The sequence below is a fragment of the Triturus cristatus genome, chromosome 6 (genome assembly GCF_964204655.1).
Source record: "Triturus cristatus chromosome 6, aTriCri1.1, whole genome shotgun sequence".
Classification (NCBI taxonomy): domain Eukaryota; kingdom Metazoa; phylum Chordata; class Amphibia; order Caudata; family Salamandridae; genus Triturus; species Triturus cristatus.
In genome coordinates this window covers 982,780,055-982,799,793 of record NC_140589.1, presented here as the reverse complement: position 1 = coordinate 982,799,793, position 19,739 = coordinate 982,780,055, and the positions used below count along the sequence as shown (strand labels likewise).

Below are 19,739 nucleotides of genomic sequence, written 5' to 3'. Positions count from 1 at the left end.
TAAACTCAATAAACAGCATACATCTAGTCATTAACACAGAATTCCACAGCATGCCACAAAATTCAACACACCACATAATTAAACTCTACTACATACCACTCCACAACACACAACTCCTACACACACACACCCCTACACACACACCCCCACCCCTACACACACACCCCCACCCCTACACACACACCCCCACCCCTACACACACACCCCCACCCCTACACACACCCCCACCCCTACACACACACACCCCCACCCCTACACACACACCCACCCCTACACACACACCCACCCCTACACACACACACACACCCACCCCTACACACACACACCCACCCCTACACACACACACACACCCCTACACACACACACCCACCCCTACACACACACACCCACCCCTACACACACACACCCGCCCCTACACACACACACCCGCCCCTACACACACACACCCGCCCCTACACACACCCACCCCTACACACACACACCCACCCCTACACACACACACCCACCCCTACACACACACACCCCTACACACACACACCCACCCCTACACACACACCCACCCCTACACACACACACCCACCCCTACACACACACACCCACCCCTACACACACACACCCACCCCTACACACACACACCCACCCCTACACACACACACCCACCCCTACACACACACCCACCCCTACACACACCCACCCGCCCCTACACACACACACCCGCCCCTACACACACACCCGCCCCTACACACACACCCGCCCCTACACACACACCCGCCCCTACACACACACACCCGCCCCTACACACACACACCCGCCCCTACACACACACACCCACCCCTACACACACACACACCCTACACACACACCCACCCCTACACACACACACACCCCTACACACACACCCACCCCTACACACACACCCACCCCTACACACACACCCACCCCTACACACACACCCACCCCTACACACACACCCACCCCTACACACACACCCACCCCTACACACACACCCACCCCTACACACACACCCATCCCTACACACACACCCATCCCTACACACACACCCATCCCTACACACACACCCATCCCTACACACACACCCATCCCTACACACACACCCATCCCTACACACACACCCATCCCTATACACACACACCCATCCCTATACACACACACCCATCCCTATACACACACACCCATCCCTACACACACACCCATCCCTACACACACACCCATCCCTACACACACACCCATCCCTACACACACACCCATCCCTACACACACACCCATCCCTACACACACACCCATCCCTACACACACACCCATCCCTACACACACACCCATCCCTACACACACACCCATCCCTACACACACACCCATCCCTACACACACACCCATCCCTACACACACACACCCATCCCTACACACACACACCCATCCCTACACACACACCCATCCCTACACACACACCCATCCCTACACACACACCCATCCCTACACACACACCCATCCCTACACACACACCCATCCCTACACACACACCCATCCCTACACACACACCCATCCCTACACACACACCCATCCCTACACACACACCCATCCCTACACACACACCCATCCCTACACACACACCCATCCCTACACACACACCCATCCCTACACACACACACCCATCCCTACACACACACACCCATCCCTACACACACACACCCATCCCTACACACACACACACCCATCCCTACACACACACACACCCATCCCTACACACACACACCCATCCCTACACACACACACCCATCCCTACACACACACACCCATCCCTACACACACACACCCATCCCTACACACACACACCCATCCCTACACACACACACACATCCCTACACACACACACACATCCCTACACACACACATCCCTACACACACACACACATCCCTACACACACGCATCCCTACACCCATCCCTACACCCATCCCTACACACACATCCCTACACACACATCCCTACACACACATCCCTACACACCCATCCCTACACACACATCCCTACACACACATCCCTACACACACATCCCTACACACACATCCTGTGAGACCGGCCTCACGGCGTATGCCCTCCCGATCATCCAGCCAACCTGCAACCACCCCCAAGACACAGCATCTCCGACTCCGGCCGCCCCAGCCACACAGACCCGAGGGCCGGCCAGAGCCCCCGACAGACTCGACACCCTACCACGCATGTCCGACCGAGGGAGCGGGAACCCCCGAGCCAGACCAAGAGGCGCCAGCCCAGTCACACCTCGGATCGCCTTCCCCCGGGAGGACTCGATCGGCCACCAGGCCCCTGGGGAGCAGGCGCCTCGCCTGCCGAGCGTCTGGGGTCCCTCCCAGACCCACCTGAAAAGACCAAAGAAACGAGCGGCAGGAAATCCCGCCGAACCCCCTCAGTCACCAAAGGCCCCTCTCTGCGAGGACTCCGGACTTCAAAGGGCAGGGGGAGTATAATAAGGGGTGCCGGAGGAACGAATGGCAGAGAAGACCTGGAACCATCGAAGCCTGCTGACGCTGTCGCGGCTCCCGAATACCGAACCACCTGGGCCTGCTGAGTGACTCGCGGCCCCCAGCCATTGAACCATCTGAGCCCTGCTGACGAGATCGCGGCTCCCGAACTACCTGTGCCTGCTGAGTGACTCGCGGCGCTCCCCTCGAGGACGAATTGGCAAGAGATCGCCCAGAGAAACGACACCCTCCAGCTCGAGGATTGTGAGCTATCCGCAGGGTACCTTGCAGAGACACTACCTTCAAAGACTGTCCCGCTACCCCCATTCCCCTACCACCGATTTGTAGTCTCTTGTGCCACTGATGTACTACTTACACCTTGGATCATAAAGATCCCTTGAAGCCTTCGATAAAAGAACCTATCGTCCTACAAAGAATACGTGTGGTGTCGCTCTGTTCGTAGTGTAAGCTCAGGGTGTGTGCGCCTGGTTCGGCCTACTTGGGAGAGGTGGGTCAAAGGGGTGGGCAAGACGGGTATCGAACCCCCCTCCGGCGAACGCCTTTCCAACACATCCCTACACACACATATCCCTACACACACACATCCCTACACACACACATCCCTACACACACACACATCCCTACACACACACACATCCCTACACACACACACATCCCTACACACACACACATCCCTACACACACACACATCCCTACACACACACACATCCCTACACACACACACATCCCTACACACACACACATCCCTACACACACACATCCCTACACACACACATCCCTACACACACACATCCCTACACACACACATCCCTACACACACACATCCCTACACACACACATCCCTACACACACACATCCCTACACACACACATCCCTACACACACACGCATCCCTACACACACACATCCCTACACACACACATCCCTACACACACACGCATCCCTACACACACGCGCATCCCTACACACACACGCATCCCTACACACACACATCCCTACACACACACATCCCTACACACACACATCCCTACACACACACACACATCCCTACACACACACACACACACACACATCCCTACACACACACACATCCCTACACACACACACACATCCCTACACCCATCCCTACACCCATCCCTACACCCATCCCTACACCCATCCCTACACCCATCCCCACACACATCCCTACACACCCATCCCTACACACACACACATCCCTACACACACACACATCCCTACACACACACATCCCTACACACACACATCCCTACACACACACATCCCTACACACACACACATCCCTACACACACACACATCCCTACACACACACACACATCCCTACACACACACACACCTACACACACACCTACACACACACCCTACACACACACACCCTACACACACACACCCCTATACACACACCCCCCTATACACACACACCCCTATACACACACACCCCTATATACACACACACACATCCCTACACACACATCCCTACACACACACATCCCTACACACACACATCCCTACACACACACATCCCTACACACACACACATCCCTACCTACACACACACACATCCATCCCTACACACACACATCCATCCCTACACACACACACACATCCCTACACACACACATCCCTACACACACACACACACATCCCTACACACACACACACACATCCCTACACACACACACACATCCCTACACACACACACACATCCCTACACACACACACATCCCTACACACACACACACATCCCTACACACACATCCCTACACACACACACATCCCTACACACACACACATCCCTACACACACACACACACATCCCTACACACACACACACACATCCCTACACACACACACACATCCCTACACACACACATCCCTACACACACACACATCCCTACACACACACATCCCTACACACACACACACACATCCCTACACACACACACACATCCCTACACACACACACACATCCCTACACACACACACACATCCCTACACACACACACATCCCTACACACACACACACACATCCCTACACACACACACACACATCCCTACACACACACACACATCCCTACACACACACACACACATCCCTACACACACACACACACATCCCTACACACACACACACACATCCCTACACACACACACACATCCCTACACACACACACATCCCTACACACACACACATCCCTACACACACACACATCCCTACACACACACACATCCCTACACACACACACATCCCTACACACACACACACACATCCCTACACACACACATCCCTACACACACACACACATCCCTACACACACACACACATCCCTACACACACACACATCCCTACACACACACATCCCTACACACACACATCCCTACACACACACATCCCTACACACACACACACACACATCCCTACACACACACACACATCCCTACACACACACACACACATCCCTACACACACACATCCCTACACACACACATCTCTACACACACACATCTCTACACACACACATCCCTACACACACACATCCCTCCACACACATCCCTACACACACACACATCCCTACACACACACACATCCCTACACACACACACATCCCTACACACACACACATCCCTACACACACACACATCCCTACACACACACACATCCCTACACACACACACACATCCCTACACACACACACACATCCCTACACACACACACACATCCCTACACACACACACACATCCCTACACACACATCTCTACACACACATCTCTACACACACACACATCCCCCACACACACATCCCCCCACACACACATCCCCCCCACACACATCCCCCCACACACATCCCCCCCCACACACATCCCCCCACACACACATCCCCCCACACACACATCCCCCCACACACACATCCCCCCACACACACATCCCCCCCCACACACATCCCCCCCACACACACATCCCTACACACACATCCCTACACACACATCCCTACACACACATCCCTACACACACATCCCTACACACACATCCCTACACACACACCCCTACACACACCCCTACACACACACCCCTACACACACATCCCTACACACACACCCCTACACACACCCCTACACACACATCCCTACACACACCCCTACACACACACCCCTACACACACACCCCTACACACACACCCCTACACACACACCCCTACACACACACCCCTACACACACACCCCTACACACACACCCCTACACACACACCTACACACACACACCCCTACACACACACCCCTACACACACACCCCTACACACACACCCCTACACACACACCCCTACACACACATCCCTACACACACATCCCTACACACACATCCCTACACACACATCCCTACACACACATCCCTACACACACCCCTACACACACATCCCTACACACACACACACACACACACATCCCTACACACACACACACACACACACACATCCCTACACACACACACACACACACATCCCTACACACACACACATCCCTACACCCCACCTCCCTACACCCCTCCCCCCCACACACACACCTAAACCTGCACATCTTAGTGTAAGGAGTAGAAATCTGGATACCCTGTTGCCCTCACGTTTGCCCCTGGCCAGTATCGGCATTCGTTTGTGTAGAAACTTGTTGGCTTAACACAAATGGGTGGGTCATTTCACCTCCTTACCATCCCTCTTGTTGGTTTTAGCTGCATCTAAGGTACCCATTATTAAAGGTATTACCTTGGTTTACCTTAAGGTATTTTTAGATTGTGTGTATCCAGCTGTGTCCAGTTAGCTTTTATCAAGAACTCTTTCTGAAGGAAGTTGAGTCCATCCTGGTAGTACCCTCTTACCAGGGTGGAATGAAGCAGACTATGATGAAGCAAGCCACATAGTCGGTGGGGCCTCCTGATCCAATCTGATTGGCACTCAAGGATTAAGGTATATCTCTTTGTGATTTAAAGTGGGTGAGTGATTTTTCCTAATTGACTTGGTAGGCGTCGAATCGGGCCTTCTACTGTTTGCCATTGCACTCTATTGTGTTTTCCTTGGCTATTGTAGAGGGTGTGCAGTGGCCTACCTCTACCTCTCCTTTGTGTTGCGTGGTAATTGTTGTTACCTTGTAATGCCATATGCTTTCCCAGGTGGGTGTTCATTTGATTCCAGTTTTTGCTTTTTAACTGTCTTTATAATGTGTAGCACAATTCTTCTGTTTTGCCCAGTTCAAAAAGTGTTGCTTTCAACCTACTTTCTGTTTTTCTTTTAGGTAAGGTCCGTATCTGTGGATCTGAATATGGATCCGTCTCTACAGATTGACATTCCCGATGCAGTCAGTGAACGAGACAAAGTGAAATTCACAGTCCACACCAAGGTAAGATGACCCAAGCTTTTTAAATGAATAAATGCATTATGGCTTTTATAAGTAACTCTGTAGCAGCATGTACATATTTCACAAAACAACTAAATAAAAATTAGCAATCGTGATAGTTTTCTAAAATAACGTAGTCTTGAAAACGTTAAGTGTTCATGTACAGTACTTCACTGCCCAACTTGCACCTAGTCCTTTTGTTCCTAAGAAGGAAAGGAGTCACTTGGTTCTCATCAAAGGGGCAGTGGAGAAGGTGCTGGTATTGGCCATTAGGTAAGAGAAATAATGGTACTGGAAGCACTAAGGATTCATTTAAATGAGCCCAGAGTCTTTAAGAGCACAGGGAATATGTGTGAATTGGGAAATGACGTGCTGAACCTAAATTCAAACTTTTCATGAATCTGTGATGCCAGTGCCATTATTTCTCTCTGGGTGGATGATGCCAGTGACTTCTTTACTATCCCTTTCAAATGCCAGTGTCTTAGAATACCCACTAGCACTACACCCGCAGCTTGTGACCCTGTCTTCTTGCTGGTGAACCTCCCTCTCCCATAAGACATCACTCACATTTGTTTCCTTGGATCCACAGCACTTTCCTGTAGACTAGTTTCTTTGGTGACTCTCTTGTCCGGTGTTTCACTTTTGGTTTATCATATTTTGAACAGAGCTGTTTGATCAAATCCCTGGGTCTATCACCTGCTGCTATGTCAGTCAATCTACAGTTCTGTTAATTCTTAACAATATGCTTGTACTGCATTTACTCACTTTCTAGCTTTTCCAACAATTTACAGGGCAAATGGAACTTTTCCGCTTGATTCGGGTGGACTGATTTCTCCAGGTATAACTTAGGTGAAACCTAGGCTACCGTATAACATGATCTGCTCGCCATAGACGTATGTCCTCGTGTTGGAGGAGCCCTGTCCTAATCTTGAAACATGCCTGCTATTTTAAAAGCGGGCTTTGCCTTTCTCTCAGTTTTGAGAGACAGAAATTGGCAACCTAGTCAATTCCCCTTTAAGCCATCACTCGACTTTGGGGCTCTATAGGCAAGCACTAAAAAAACTATTGTTTCCACACCACAATATGTTTGCCAATCCTAGTTGGGTTCCTAATGCCGCCATTTTTAATGGCTTGCATAAGCGGTAACCTGAGTCTGAGCTAAAATAGACCCTGCAAACTAGTATGAAAAGAATCAATATTTTAAATCTCACTTCTTCATTCTTCCATGTACAGATATATATTTTTTTCTTTTATCTAGTGATGCTGTGTTTCAATCAACTCAAAATTAATTTGTTAGGGCTCTAGCAGTGCCATAGGCAAACCGGTCCACAAGTGTTTGATCTTCACATCGTTCATAGTCACACCAGTAGGAGGAATAATAGCACCTGATATATATCTAATACGGTCTGTCCAAATCAAACCAACTCAACTGCATGTTCCATTACACTCATATGATAGACTCTGGGGAACCACCGAAACAAGATCACATCATCCATCCCAATTACATGGGAAATTGAAATAATCAGTCTTACCACAGACAGTAAACTCCTCTCTGAATCAAGTCTTTGCCAATCAGTAAATCACAATTAATAACACAAATTCTCTTGCACTCTCTTTTTGTCATATATTCAACTTTCATAATAAGTAAGGGTTCACGATGCACAATATGCATCTTACCCTTGCTTTCATGTGCCATTTTCAGTGTAGGATGTAGATTTGACAATCTTAATTCTCATTTTTCAGTTTCTTATGTTTTTCTCTGTCTCCAGTCGCTCACTATCTTTAATATCCTCCTATTGTATTCGTTAACAAATTCATTCTGTGCTTTAATTGAACTAGGCACATACTGCTGGTTAGTAGCCCTCACCAGCAGAAGAGGGACCTAAAGTACCAATGTAACAGTATTTAGTGGCCATGTTTGGTATGTTTAGAACAGCAGTGAAAAATACTTTTTTCTTTTCTGTATTGTTCAATTAATTAAAACTTAAAATCATTAAGAATGTAATTCAATAAAATCCGCCAGTTTGTACATATCTTTTTGCAATTGTCCTTCCATAAAACACTTGACAAGGAACGTGTGGGAGCCGGCCTCGTGGCGTGGTCCTGTTTCCCCGCGCTCAGCCGCACGAGGTCCCATGCACCTCGGGGCTCCTCCATTTTGGACTATACGTCACTCCACGTGACCACCTGCGTGACCCTGCTTCACCCGGCCTCTGTCCCAGCGAGGCCCGACATCGAGGCGCCAACCCCTGGCCCGGGGGATACCACGTGAACCCTTCCCACTCCCGGCGGAGGGCAGTATCGATGGGACCCCCAACCGTCCTTCCACACCTAGGTGCCATCGCTCCACAGCTCTCTGGGGCCTGGCGCCTCTCCTGCTGGGCGTCTGGCCGCTCCCTACCCGGCTTCTCCGCCCCTCCGGGCGCAAGGGTCCGGACATCAAAGGGCTCCAGTCCTATATCTGGGGCGACCCGACAACAGGACAGTAGTTGTATCCTGGAGTCAAGAGCCCTGCTGATCGGATCGCGGCTGACCCTACGGAGGAAGACTCTGCCTGAAACTACCTGCTGAGCCCTGCTGACGACGTCGCGGCTCGATCGTACTTACAAGACCTTCACGAACCTTTGGGGCCCTGCTGACGCCGTCGCGGCCCGACCTTGTGAACTTGCCATCAGAGCCCAGCTGACCTCGTCGCGGCTTGACCGAAGCGGACCTACCACCGGAGCCCTGCTGACTGTGTCGCGGCTCGACCCAAGCGGAACTACCACCCGAGCCCTGCTGACGCCGTCGCGGCTCTCCTCGTCCAAGCCGCTCTGAGACCGCATCCAAGGTCTGGCACAGAGCCCCCTCCCCTGTACCTGGTTGGTACTGAGACTGTCCCGCTGCCCTATTCCTTTCGATACATTGAGACTCTTACTGGATCCCTCGATCCCACTGTAAATATTGAACGTACTACTTTTTGATAAAGAACCAAGTCAAGCAACCGATATTGAGTCCTGTGTGGTGGTGTTACTGGGCCTAGTACGATCATAGGAGAAGGACCTCCCTGCAGGGGCTTCTCAGTGGCGCTCGGCTATACTTGTGCGGTAGGAAGGTGCCCCGGAATAGTCTCCCTGACTCCCCGGTGGTCCTCCCTCCAACATTTGGTGCCAGAAGTGGGATCCGAGCCAGACGCAATCGTACAGGCAAGTAACGCACCCACTACCTGACCAGACGGAAAAAGAAAAAGGGAACCATGGATGGCCAAGAAGCAACCATGGCCGCAATCTTCCAGCTGGAAAAACTGGAAGAATACACCCACAAAGAACTCAAACAATTCTGCAAAGACAAAGGGATCGCAACCACAGGATTGGGCACCAAGGAAGAGATGCAGAAAGCCCTGAAAGCCTGGACAGAACCCGAGACCACTCCACCCCGAGCCGAAGGGACCTCGGCCCGGGACGGAAACCTGCCGACCCCAACCCCGACAGATGGGGGGCGAGCCGACCCAGAAACCAGCCTTTCCCCCGAAGAAATGCGAGAACGGGAGAGGGTCCGGACACACGAAATGGACCTCGCCCGACTCCGGCTGGACGGTGAGCTCCTACTGGCGGAGAAGAAGATAGCCTTGGAGCAACTACGGCTGCAAGAGGAAATCGAGGAAAAGAAACGGCGTCGGGAACTAGAGGAGAGACGGCTAACCCTCGAGCACGAGAGGAGCCTTAAGGAACTTGAACTCAAAGCTAAAACGGGGGAGACCAGCAACCCAGGAACCCGGGACGCTCTGCCCCTGACCGAGCCAAAGGTTCACATCCCCAAGGATGTCGTCAAAGAGTACTATAAAAATGACGACATCCAGCAATGGTTCCGAGCGTACGAAGTAGCCATGACCTCCCATCGGGTACCCCGGAAGGATTGGGGTGCCGGCCTATGGGGGAGGTTCCTCAGCGAAGGCCGAGATACCCTGCTGCAACTCCCCGACGCGGTGATGACATCATACGACCACATGAAGGAAGCCCTACTCACACGCTACGGACTATCAGCCGAGATGTACCGGCAGCGCTTCCGGGACTGCAAGAAGCTCCCCGGTACCACATGGGTCGAATACGTGGACTTCTTCAGCCGAGCGTTGGAAGGTTGGATAAAAGGAAGCGAGGTCGCCTCATACAATGAACTGTTCGACCTCATTGTCTGGGAGCACCTCGCCAACAACTGCTTTGTTGAACTAAGGCAACACTTCCTGGACAGTAAACTGACCGAGCCCCGGAAGCTCTCCACCGAAGCAGACCGATGGGTCAACACCCGGGTCCCCCGGAACCCAGTGGGGGACTATCCACGGAGTACCACGGGACCTCCCCGCCAGCGAGGCGGAGGAGGGGGGTCCCACCGCAATCGAGAATTCCCGGCCGGGCCACCCAGAAGCCCACCACGAGGTCAAGTCACCAACCACCCTTCCCCGACCCAGGGCCGAAGGGGGACCCCTATCGCACGGCCTGGACCATGACCGACAGTGACCTGCTTCGGCTGTCAGCAGACCGGCCACTATGCGAGCGACCCGGCCTGCCCCGTGAACAGACGGAACGGGACCACTGGGCCCCCTCCCCGACAAATAGCCGCCGCAGCCCTGGGGGAGGGAGAAGACGAGGAGGAAAACCACGACGACGGGTCCCCCGAGTGGGAACCAGCTGCCATGTCGCTTGTATGCCTAGGCTCCCGAGAAATGGTGCCCCGAGCCGCCATCCCAAGCAACACCCAGAAGTACCAACAGTGGGTCACCATCAATGGACGACGGGCCGAGGCCCTCCGGGACACTGGGGCCAGTGTGACCGCTGTCCGCTGCCACCTGGTGACCCCCGAACAAATCCTGCCGCATGTCCTCTGCCCTGTCCGGACCGCGGACAACACCGAGAGCATGTGCCGGATGGCCAGGATCCCCTTCGAGTGGGGAGGAGTGTCCGGCACCCTAAAAGTGACTGTCCGCGACGACGCCCCAGTGGACTGCCTCCTGGGGAATGACCTAGAGAGCTCACCCTGGGCCCAGGTAGAACGCCGAGAGCATCTGGGGATGCTAGGACTGCCCGAGTGGGCCTGCGCCACCACCCGGTCCATGACCGCCCAACCAGCCGCTGCCACGGCCCCCGACAAGCCGACGGGCCCCGAACTATCACCCTCCTCCGGCACGGAGGAACCTGACGAGGAGGCCGGGCCACCCGAACTTTCTCCCGACGAGGCCGCCTCCCTCAGCGAGATCCCCGAGCTAGCCCAGTGGCGCCACGACGGGGGCCCCACCCGCGAACAATTCCAGCAAGAGCAGAAGGCCTGTCCGTTCCTCGAGGGGGCCCGACAGCAAGCGGCTGCCCAGGCTGCGGGGGACCCCACGGGAACCCACTGGGTCTATTGGGACAATGACTTATTGTATAGCGAGCAGAAAGTCGCCGAACTAGGGGCCGGCCGGGTGCTGGTGGTCCCCCTACGATTTCGAGAGTTCCTCCTGAACCTGGCACATGACGTGCCTCTCGCCGGACACCTCGGGCGGGACAAAACTTACAGCCGCTTAGTGACCCATTTCTATTGGCCCCGAATGAGAAGGGACGTGGACCATCACTGCCGGTCCTGCCCGACCTGCCAAGCCAGCGGGAAGACTGGGGGGCGAGTGAAAGCCCCCCTCCAACCCTATCCAGCCGTCCACACCCCGTTCGAACGAGTGGGAATCGACCTTGTGGGGCCCCTCGACCCCCGGACCGCCCTAGGGCACCGCTTCATCCTGGTACTGGTCGACCACGCCACCCGAGGCCATCCCACTCCGCACCGTGACAGCTCCAGTGGTAGGCCGGGCCCTGATTGGCATCTTCTCCAGGGTGGGGTTCCCCCGAGAAGTGGTGAGTGACAGGGGTACGAACTTTATTTCGAAGTACATGAGATCCCTCTGGCAACAATGTGGGGTCACCTATAAATTCACTACCCCTTACCACCCCCAGGGGAACGGACTGGTCGAGCGGTTCAACAGAACCCTGAAGGGGATGATCAAGGGCCTGGAAGAGCCCCTGAGGAGGAGATGGGATGTCCTGCTGCCCTGCCTCTTGTTCGCCTATCGGGAGGTACCACAGAAATCCCTGGGCTTCAGCCCCTTCGAACTGTTGTATGGGCACCCCGTCCGAGGGCCCCTCAGCCTGGTCAAGGAGGGCTGGGAGGCGGCCATCCAAGATGCCCCCCCCCCCCCCGACGTCTACCGGTACCTCCTGACCCTGCGGAACCAGACTCTGAAGTTCCGGGCCCTGGCTGAAGCCAACCTCGAAGCCAGCCAAGAAGACATGAAACGCTGGTATGACGAAAATGCCTCAGCCATCGAGTTCGAGCCGGGCCAGCAAGTCTGGGTCATGTCGCCCGTGGACCCCTGCGCCCTGCAGGACAAGTGGACCGGGCCCTTCAAGGTAGTTGAGAGGAAGAGCCCCGTCACCTACCTGGTCGACATGGAGTCCCCGAGGAACCCCCTCCGGGTCCTGCACGCCAACCGGCTCAAGCCCCACTTTGCCCGAACTGAACTAAGCCTACTGCTGGCTACCGACGATGGGGGCGAAAGTAACTCCGAGCCCCTACCAGACCTCCTGGGGTCCTCGGGCCACGACGGCTCCGTGGAGGGCGTCCGCCTCTCCGCCACCCTGACACCAGAACAGCGCCATGACTGCCAGAAGCTGCTGCAACCCTTCGCTGCCCTCTTCTCTCTCATGCCCGGGGTGACCCCCTGGTGCGTCCACGATGTGGACACAGGGGACAGCCCCCCTGTACGACACCGCGCTTACAGAGTACCTGACCGAGTCCGAACCTGCATACAGACCGAGGTCGCCAAGATGCTCGCCCTCGGAGTCATTGAGCCTTCCGACAGCCCGTGGGCCAGCCCGGTAGTCTTGGTGCCGAAGGCCGCCACCCCCGGCACGGCCCCCGAACTCAGATTCTGTGTCGACTACCGGGGCCTGAACGCAGTCACCAAGACCGATGCCCACCCCTTGCCACGAGCCGACGAGCTGATCGATCGCCTAGGGGCCGCCCGCTACCTAAGCACCTTTTGATCTCACCGCTGGGTACTGGCAGATCAAGCTCACTCCCGGCGCCCAGGAACGATCCGCCTTGTCCACCCCCGATGGGCACTACCACTTTCGGGTAATGGCCTTCGGTATGAAGAACGCCCCAGCGACCTTTCAGAGGCTAGTAAACAAGGTCCTGGCCGGACTAGAAGCCTTCAGCGCGGCCTACCTCGACGACATTGCCGTCTTCAGCGACCACTGGCCCGCGCACTTAGGAGACCTCGGGGAAGTCCTGACCGCTCTCCAAAGAGCCGGGCTCACCATTAAGGCCAGTAAATACCAGATCGGTCAAGGATCTGTGACCTATCTGGGCCACCAGGTGGGGAGTGGCCAGGTGGCGCCCCTCCAGTTGAAGGTCGACGCCATCCAGGCGTGGGAGCCCCCCGCAACCCAAACCGCTGTCCGGGCCTTCCTAGGCCTCACAGGCTACTACTGACGATTCATCAAGGATTATGGCAGCATTGTGGGCCCCCTTACGGAGCTCACTTCAAAGAAACAGCCCAAGGCGGTGCACTGGACGCCCCGCTGTCAGACCGCTTTTGATGCTCTCAAGGCGGCCATGTGCGCTGCCCCTGTGCTACAGGCCCCTGACTACAGCAAGGAATTTGTAGTCCAGACCGATGCCTCGGAGTACGGAATCGGGGCGGTCCTCTCCCAGGTGGACACCAAGGGCCTCGACCGACCTGTGGCCTTTATCAGCCGCCGACTGCTGCCGCGAGAACAGAGGTGGAGCACCATCGAGCGGGAGGCCTTCGCCGTGGTATGGGCTCTCAAGAAGCTCCGGCCCTACCTATTCGGCACCCACTTCAAGGTCCAAACTGACCACCGGCCCTTGCGGTGGCTCATGCAAATGCGGGGCGAGAACCCCAAGCTGTTGCGCTGGTCCATCTCGCTGCAAGGGATGGACTTCACTGTGGAACACCGGCCCGGCAACGACCACGCCAATGCTGACGGCCTGTCCCGATTCTTCCGCCTCGGCGAGGAAAACCCCCAAGGAGATGGGTGACTCTCCCTGCCTTCAGCTGGGGGGGGACACATGTGGGGGCCGGCCTCGTGGCGTGGTCCTGTTTCCCCGCGCTCAGCCGCACGAGGTCCCATGCACCTCGGGGCTCCTCCATTTTGGACTATACGTCACTCCACGTGACCACCTGCGTGACCCTGCTTCACCCGGCCTCTGTCCCAGCGAGGCCCGACATCGAGGCGCCAACCCCTGGCCCGGGGGATACCACGTGAACCCTTCCCACTCCCGGCGGAGGGCAGTATCGATGGGACCCCCAACCGTCCTTCCACACCTAGGTGCCATCGCTCCACAGCTCTCTGGGGCCTGGCGCCTCTCCTGCTGGGCGTCTGGCCGCTCCCTACCCGGCTTCTCCGCCCCTCCGGGCGCAAGGGTCCGGACATCAAAGGGCTCCAGTCCTATATCTGGGGCGACCCGACAACAGGACAGTAGTTGTATCCTGGAGTCAAGAGCCCTGCTGATCGGATCGCGGCTGACCCTACGGAGAAAAGACTCATCCTGAAACCACACTCTGAGCCCTGCTGACGACGTCGCGGCTCCATCGTGCTTAAAGACCTTCACGAACCTTTGGGGCCCTGCTGACGCCGTCGCGGCCTGACCTTGTGAACTTGCCATCAGAGCCCAGCTGACCTCGTCGCGGCTCGACCGAAGCGGACCTACCACCGGAGCCCTGCTGACTGTGTCGCGGCTCGACCCAAGCGGAACTACCACCCGAGCCCTGCTGACGCCGTCGCGGCTCTCCTCGTCCAAGCCGCTCTGAGACAGCATCCAAGGTCTGGCACAGAGCCCCCTCCCCCGTACCTGGTTGGTACTGAGACTGTCCCGCTACCCTATTCCTTTCGAGACATTGAGACTCTTACTGGATCCCTCGATCCCACTGTAAATATTGAACGTACTACTTTTTGATAAAGAACCAAGTCAAGCAACCGATATTGAGTCCTGTGTGGTGGTGTTACTGGGCCTAGTACGATCATAGGAGAAGGACCTCCCTGCAGGGGCTTCTCAGTGGCGCTCGGCTATACTTGTGCGGTAGGAAGGTGCCCCGGAATAGTCTCCCCGACTCCCCGGTGGTCCTCCCTCCAACAGAACGCAACTGTGCCTAGATCGTTCCTGGACTCTGTCTCCCTTCCCAGGCTGCAAGCATCAGATGCTTGTCTGCTAGACGAGTGCCTTGCAGTTGAGAAAATTGGAGAGGGATTGTCTGGCATGACACTGGGTAAAACCCTGGGCCTGGATGGCTTTCCCATGGAATATTATACTGCGTCCTGGAGACCCTCATCCTTTACCTTCAGTTGTTATACAAGAAGGCTTGCCACACCAGGTTTTTCCTGTTGGAGCTGGCTTTGGCCACTATAGTAGTAATACACAAAATGCAACCTCCATCCATGTCATGCGCAGCTATCGACTAATATCGCTCCTCAACCAGAGATTAAAATTTTCGCCTCCATACTAGCCAACCCGCTTAAACGTGCCCTACATGAGCTGGTGCACCCAGACCGATTTGGCTTTATGCCATCCCAAAGCACGAGCAACTGTATCCATCGGCTCCACGTGGCCCTGGCCCACCGTCATCGACTGACATAAGCTGTAGCCCTGCTTCTTATCGGCTTTGAGAAGACTTTCGATGCATTGGACTGGAACTACCTCCGGTTGGTTTAGACCTGTGCTTGCCTTGGGATGAAGTTCCGGAGCATGGTCCAACTTCTCTAGTCTAACCTCACTGCTCAGGTCAGGGTCAATGGGGTCCTCTCCGATGACTTTGCCATCAAGCGAGGGACTCAACAGGGCTGCTCCCTGTCTCCCCTCCTCTTTGTCTTGGCGATAGAACCCCAGGCCCAACTTAAACATAAAGACCCCATATGCAGGCTAGGCCTGGATCAGGGGACATGAAGACCGTATCGTACTATATACAGACGATGTACTGCTCTCGTGCGCGCCCGGCTGTGAGTGGACCCAGATGTCTCCAGCTGCTGGAACGCTTCAAAAGAGCGTCCAACCTGCTGAGGAACCCTTCTAAGTCAGTACTGGTCCCCCTGGCGCTATCCAGAGACTGCTTTGACTGGAAGATGATCCTCCCTCTACGCTGCCACAGTTTTAAATGGGTCGCTCTGCACCCAGAGCTCTCTTAGGCCCTCAACCTCCAGCCCCTGGTTAAAGAAGTGAAATTGGACTTTGTCAAGTGGCGGGCCCTCCCACTCATCGTCCTGGGACGTATTGCCCTCTTGAAGATGATGATCCCCCTGTGTTTTTTCTGTCTTTCAGAACCTACCAGAGGTTTTACCCAATCCACTTCCCTCGAATGTGGTTCTCTGCTCTAGACTTGGCCATCAAGACAATCCAGTGGCGGGGTTCTGGGCATGTATAGCCTTTACGCACTGGCAGCAGGGGCCGTATTATCTTGGCTTGGGGATGACCAATCTCCACCTCCATTATTTAGCTTCCCACCTCCTCCATGATTGGTTCAATGGAGGATGGTCTGATCCCGCCTACCGCTTGGAACTCTCATTGATGGGTTTCCCTCAGCCAAAAGCTATGTTCTATGGGTCTCCGGTTTCTCTCTCCCTGTCCCTCGTAACCCGGGTGGTGTTCCTTACGTGGCGTACTGTATTTCAGCATTTACGATGGGAAGCCAGGCTCCTGCAACAAACACCGCTCTGGCATGGAACCTTGTTCAAAGAGGTAGCCTCGCAAAGAGGCTTATATTCCTAGGATCTTATCGGTATCACATGACTAGGATGTACGGTCAGGGACGCACATGCACTCCTTCCAAGACCTTCAATAGAACTACAACATTACACACAACCAATTGAATATCTCCAACTCAGGCACTCTCTCCAACCCTGCCCACCGATACACTTGCAGAGTTTAGTCCCTTGGAAGCCAAACTACTCATGGGTAACCTAGGCCGCGGTGGTATATCCCATGTCTACCACACACTTGTTATCGATTCCCCTGGTTCACTTGACCACCTCACAACCCGTTGGGAGAGCTGGGTGGGACCTGTAGAGGAAAAAAGACTGGCAGGGCGCCCTGAAGTCCCCCGCAAACTTATCACCTCCTATAGACTGCGACTTGTTCAATCCTATTACTTTTACTTTGCATATCTCTCTCTAATTTGCTTATGCCGAGCGGGCTTACTTCCCACCCCTGCATGCCCTTGATACGTAATCGACCCAACAGATTTCTACCCATGGTATGGTTTTGTGCAGCAATACTTTAGTATTGTACGAAGGTGACCCATGAACTGTCTGGCGTTCTGGAATTGGAAGTTCCCCTCTTCCCCCCCCCCCTATTGATTCTCTTGGCGGTGTTCGAGGGATCTGGGGGTATGAGGGTGGAAAGGGCATTTGTGGGCACGGTGCTACTGGTGGTGAAAATGGGACATCGCAAAGTGATTGATAGCCCCTGAGCCTCCTAGCCTGTCTAAGTGGAGAAGGGGCATTGACTGGTGTGTGCAGCAAGAGCAAGTTTTTTAAAGCCTGCGGCTCCCCTCAAAGCTGGGCAGCAGTGGGGAAAGTGGCTGAGTCAACTTGCTTGTCTATGAATCTGTACTTGTAGTCTTTCTTCAGGTGTATTACAATATGCTTACAGGATGTTTCTGCCCTGCGTGGCGTACATAACAAATTCTGCTTTGTGCTATGTGCGTGCCATGTATTCGCCTTGGCCGGCTTTGCTGGCCAGAAATTTTATAAAGTTTATTAAAAAACACTTGAAACACCCTTATCTGAAAGACTCACTCTATAAAATCATGAATAAAGATTGAATTACTAGCTCAATAACCAAATAAACAAGGCTTGATATTTTAAATTGGTGTCAGTGTTGTCATTCATGCAATTCTGCGCCACGAAAGGTAGTCGACAGAAAATGAGCATAAAAGCCATACAAGTTCAGAAATGCTCAATAGAAAGTGCTTTTATTTCATTTCATCAAACAGGGAGTACTAAACCAGAGAGAGAAACCACCGATCCTCGAAACATGATAGCTTTAAAAGTGCATATTTTCTTGCTAAAAGTGCTTAGTGGTGTAGTTTAATTTAATTTCCTTTTACCAAAAATACAATGATGCTAAAATAAAATCGTACTACTAAAATATGCGAAATAATTGTATGACAAAGTTTGAACTGCTTGACATTAAATACCCTGCAAATAAGTGCTTGACAACTAGAGCATTTTAATCCTTGTACAATGTCTTCTGACTACCAAAGTCTTGATCAATTTTCAGACCTAGCCAAATCATAGTAAAGTGCTAATTTATAATGATATCTTTGCTAGTTTCGATTCTGCGATTCGTGTAAACGTCACAAATTTTCCACAGACAATCGCGTCTTCTCCTTGAAGGCAGGCTATGATTGCCTGCCGACATGTACGTATGCTGTTCCTAATAAAAAAACTGTCTCTACAAACATTTTTGTTCCTCCATTCGAGCAGGACAAGTACAGACATTGTGTCAAATGTCCTCCTTCGAGTAGTTACGGAGCTGACATGTTATCTCATTAGAGGATCACCTCCAAACAGGGGAATTCTAATGAATTTGGAAATTCCCCAACGGTAAGGTCAGCAGTTTACGCTTAGTTTTTAGCCCAAACAGTTCCCTTAAGTATGATTGAGGGTTTAGGAGGCCATATGAGCCTATTACCATCCAAGCATGAGATCTTAGACAACACTGCTTTATCAGCAGGGGATGAAATATTTTCCCCCGTTGAATTTATAACTGTTGAAAGTGAGTGGGCCCAAAGTTCCTCT

At 53.8% G+C, this 19,739-nt stretch overlaps 1 protein-coding gene across 1 annotated transcript in view; it reads left to right on the top strand.

Annotated features, from left to right (window-relative positions):
* The window catches only part of SNX5 (sorting nexin 5), a 317,483-nt gene that overhangs the window by 58,209 nt on the left and 239,535 nt on the right, over window positions 1–19,739 (top strand). The window contains exon 3 of the mRNA XM_085611758.1: window positions 6,817–6,921. Within this exon, the coding sequence (XP_085467884.1) occupies window positions 6,817–6,921 (105 nt within the window). The remainder of the gene's footprint in view (window positions 1–6,816; window positions 6,922–19,739) is intronic.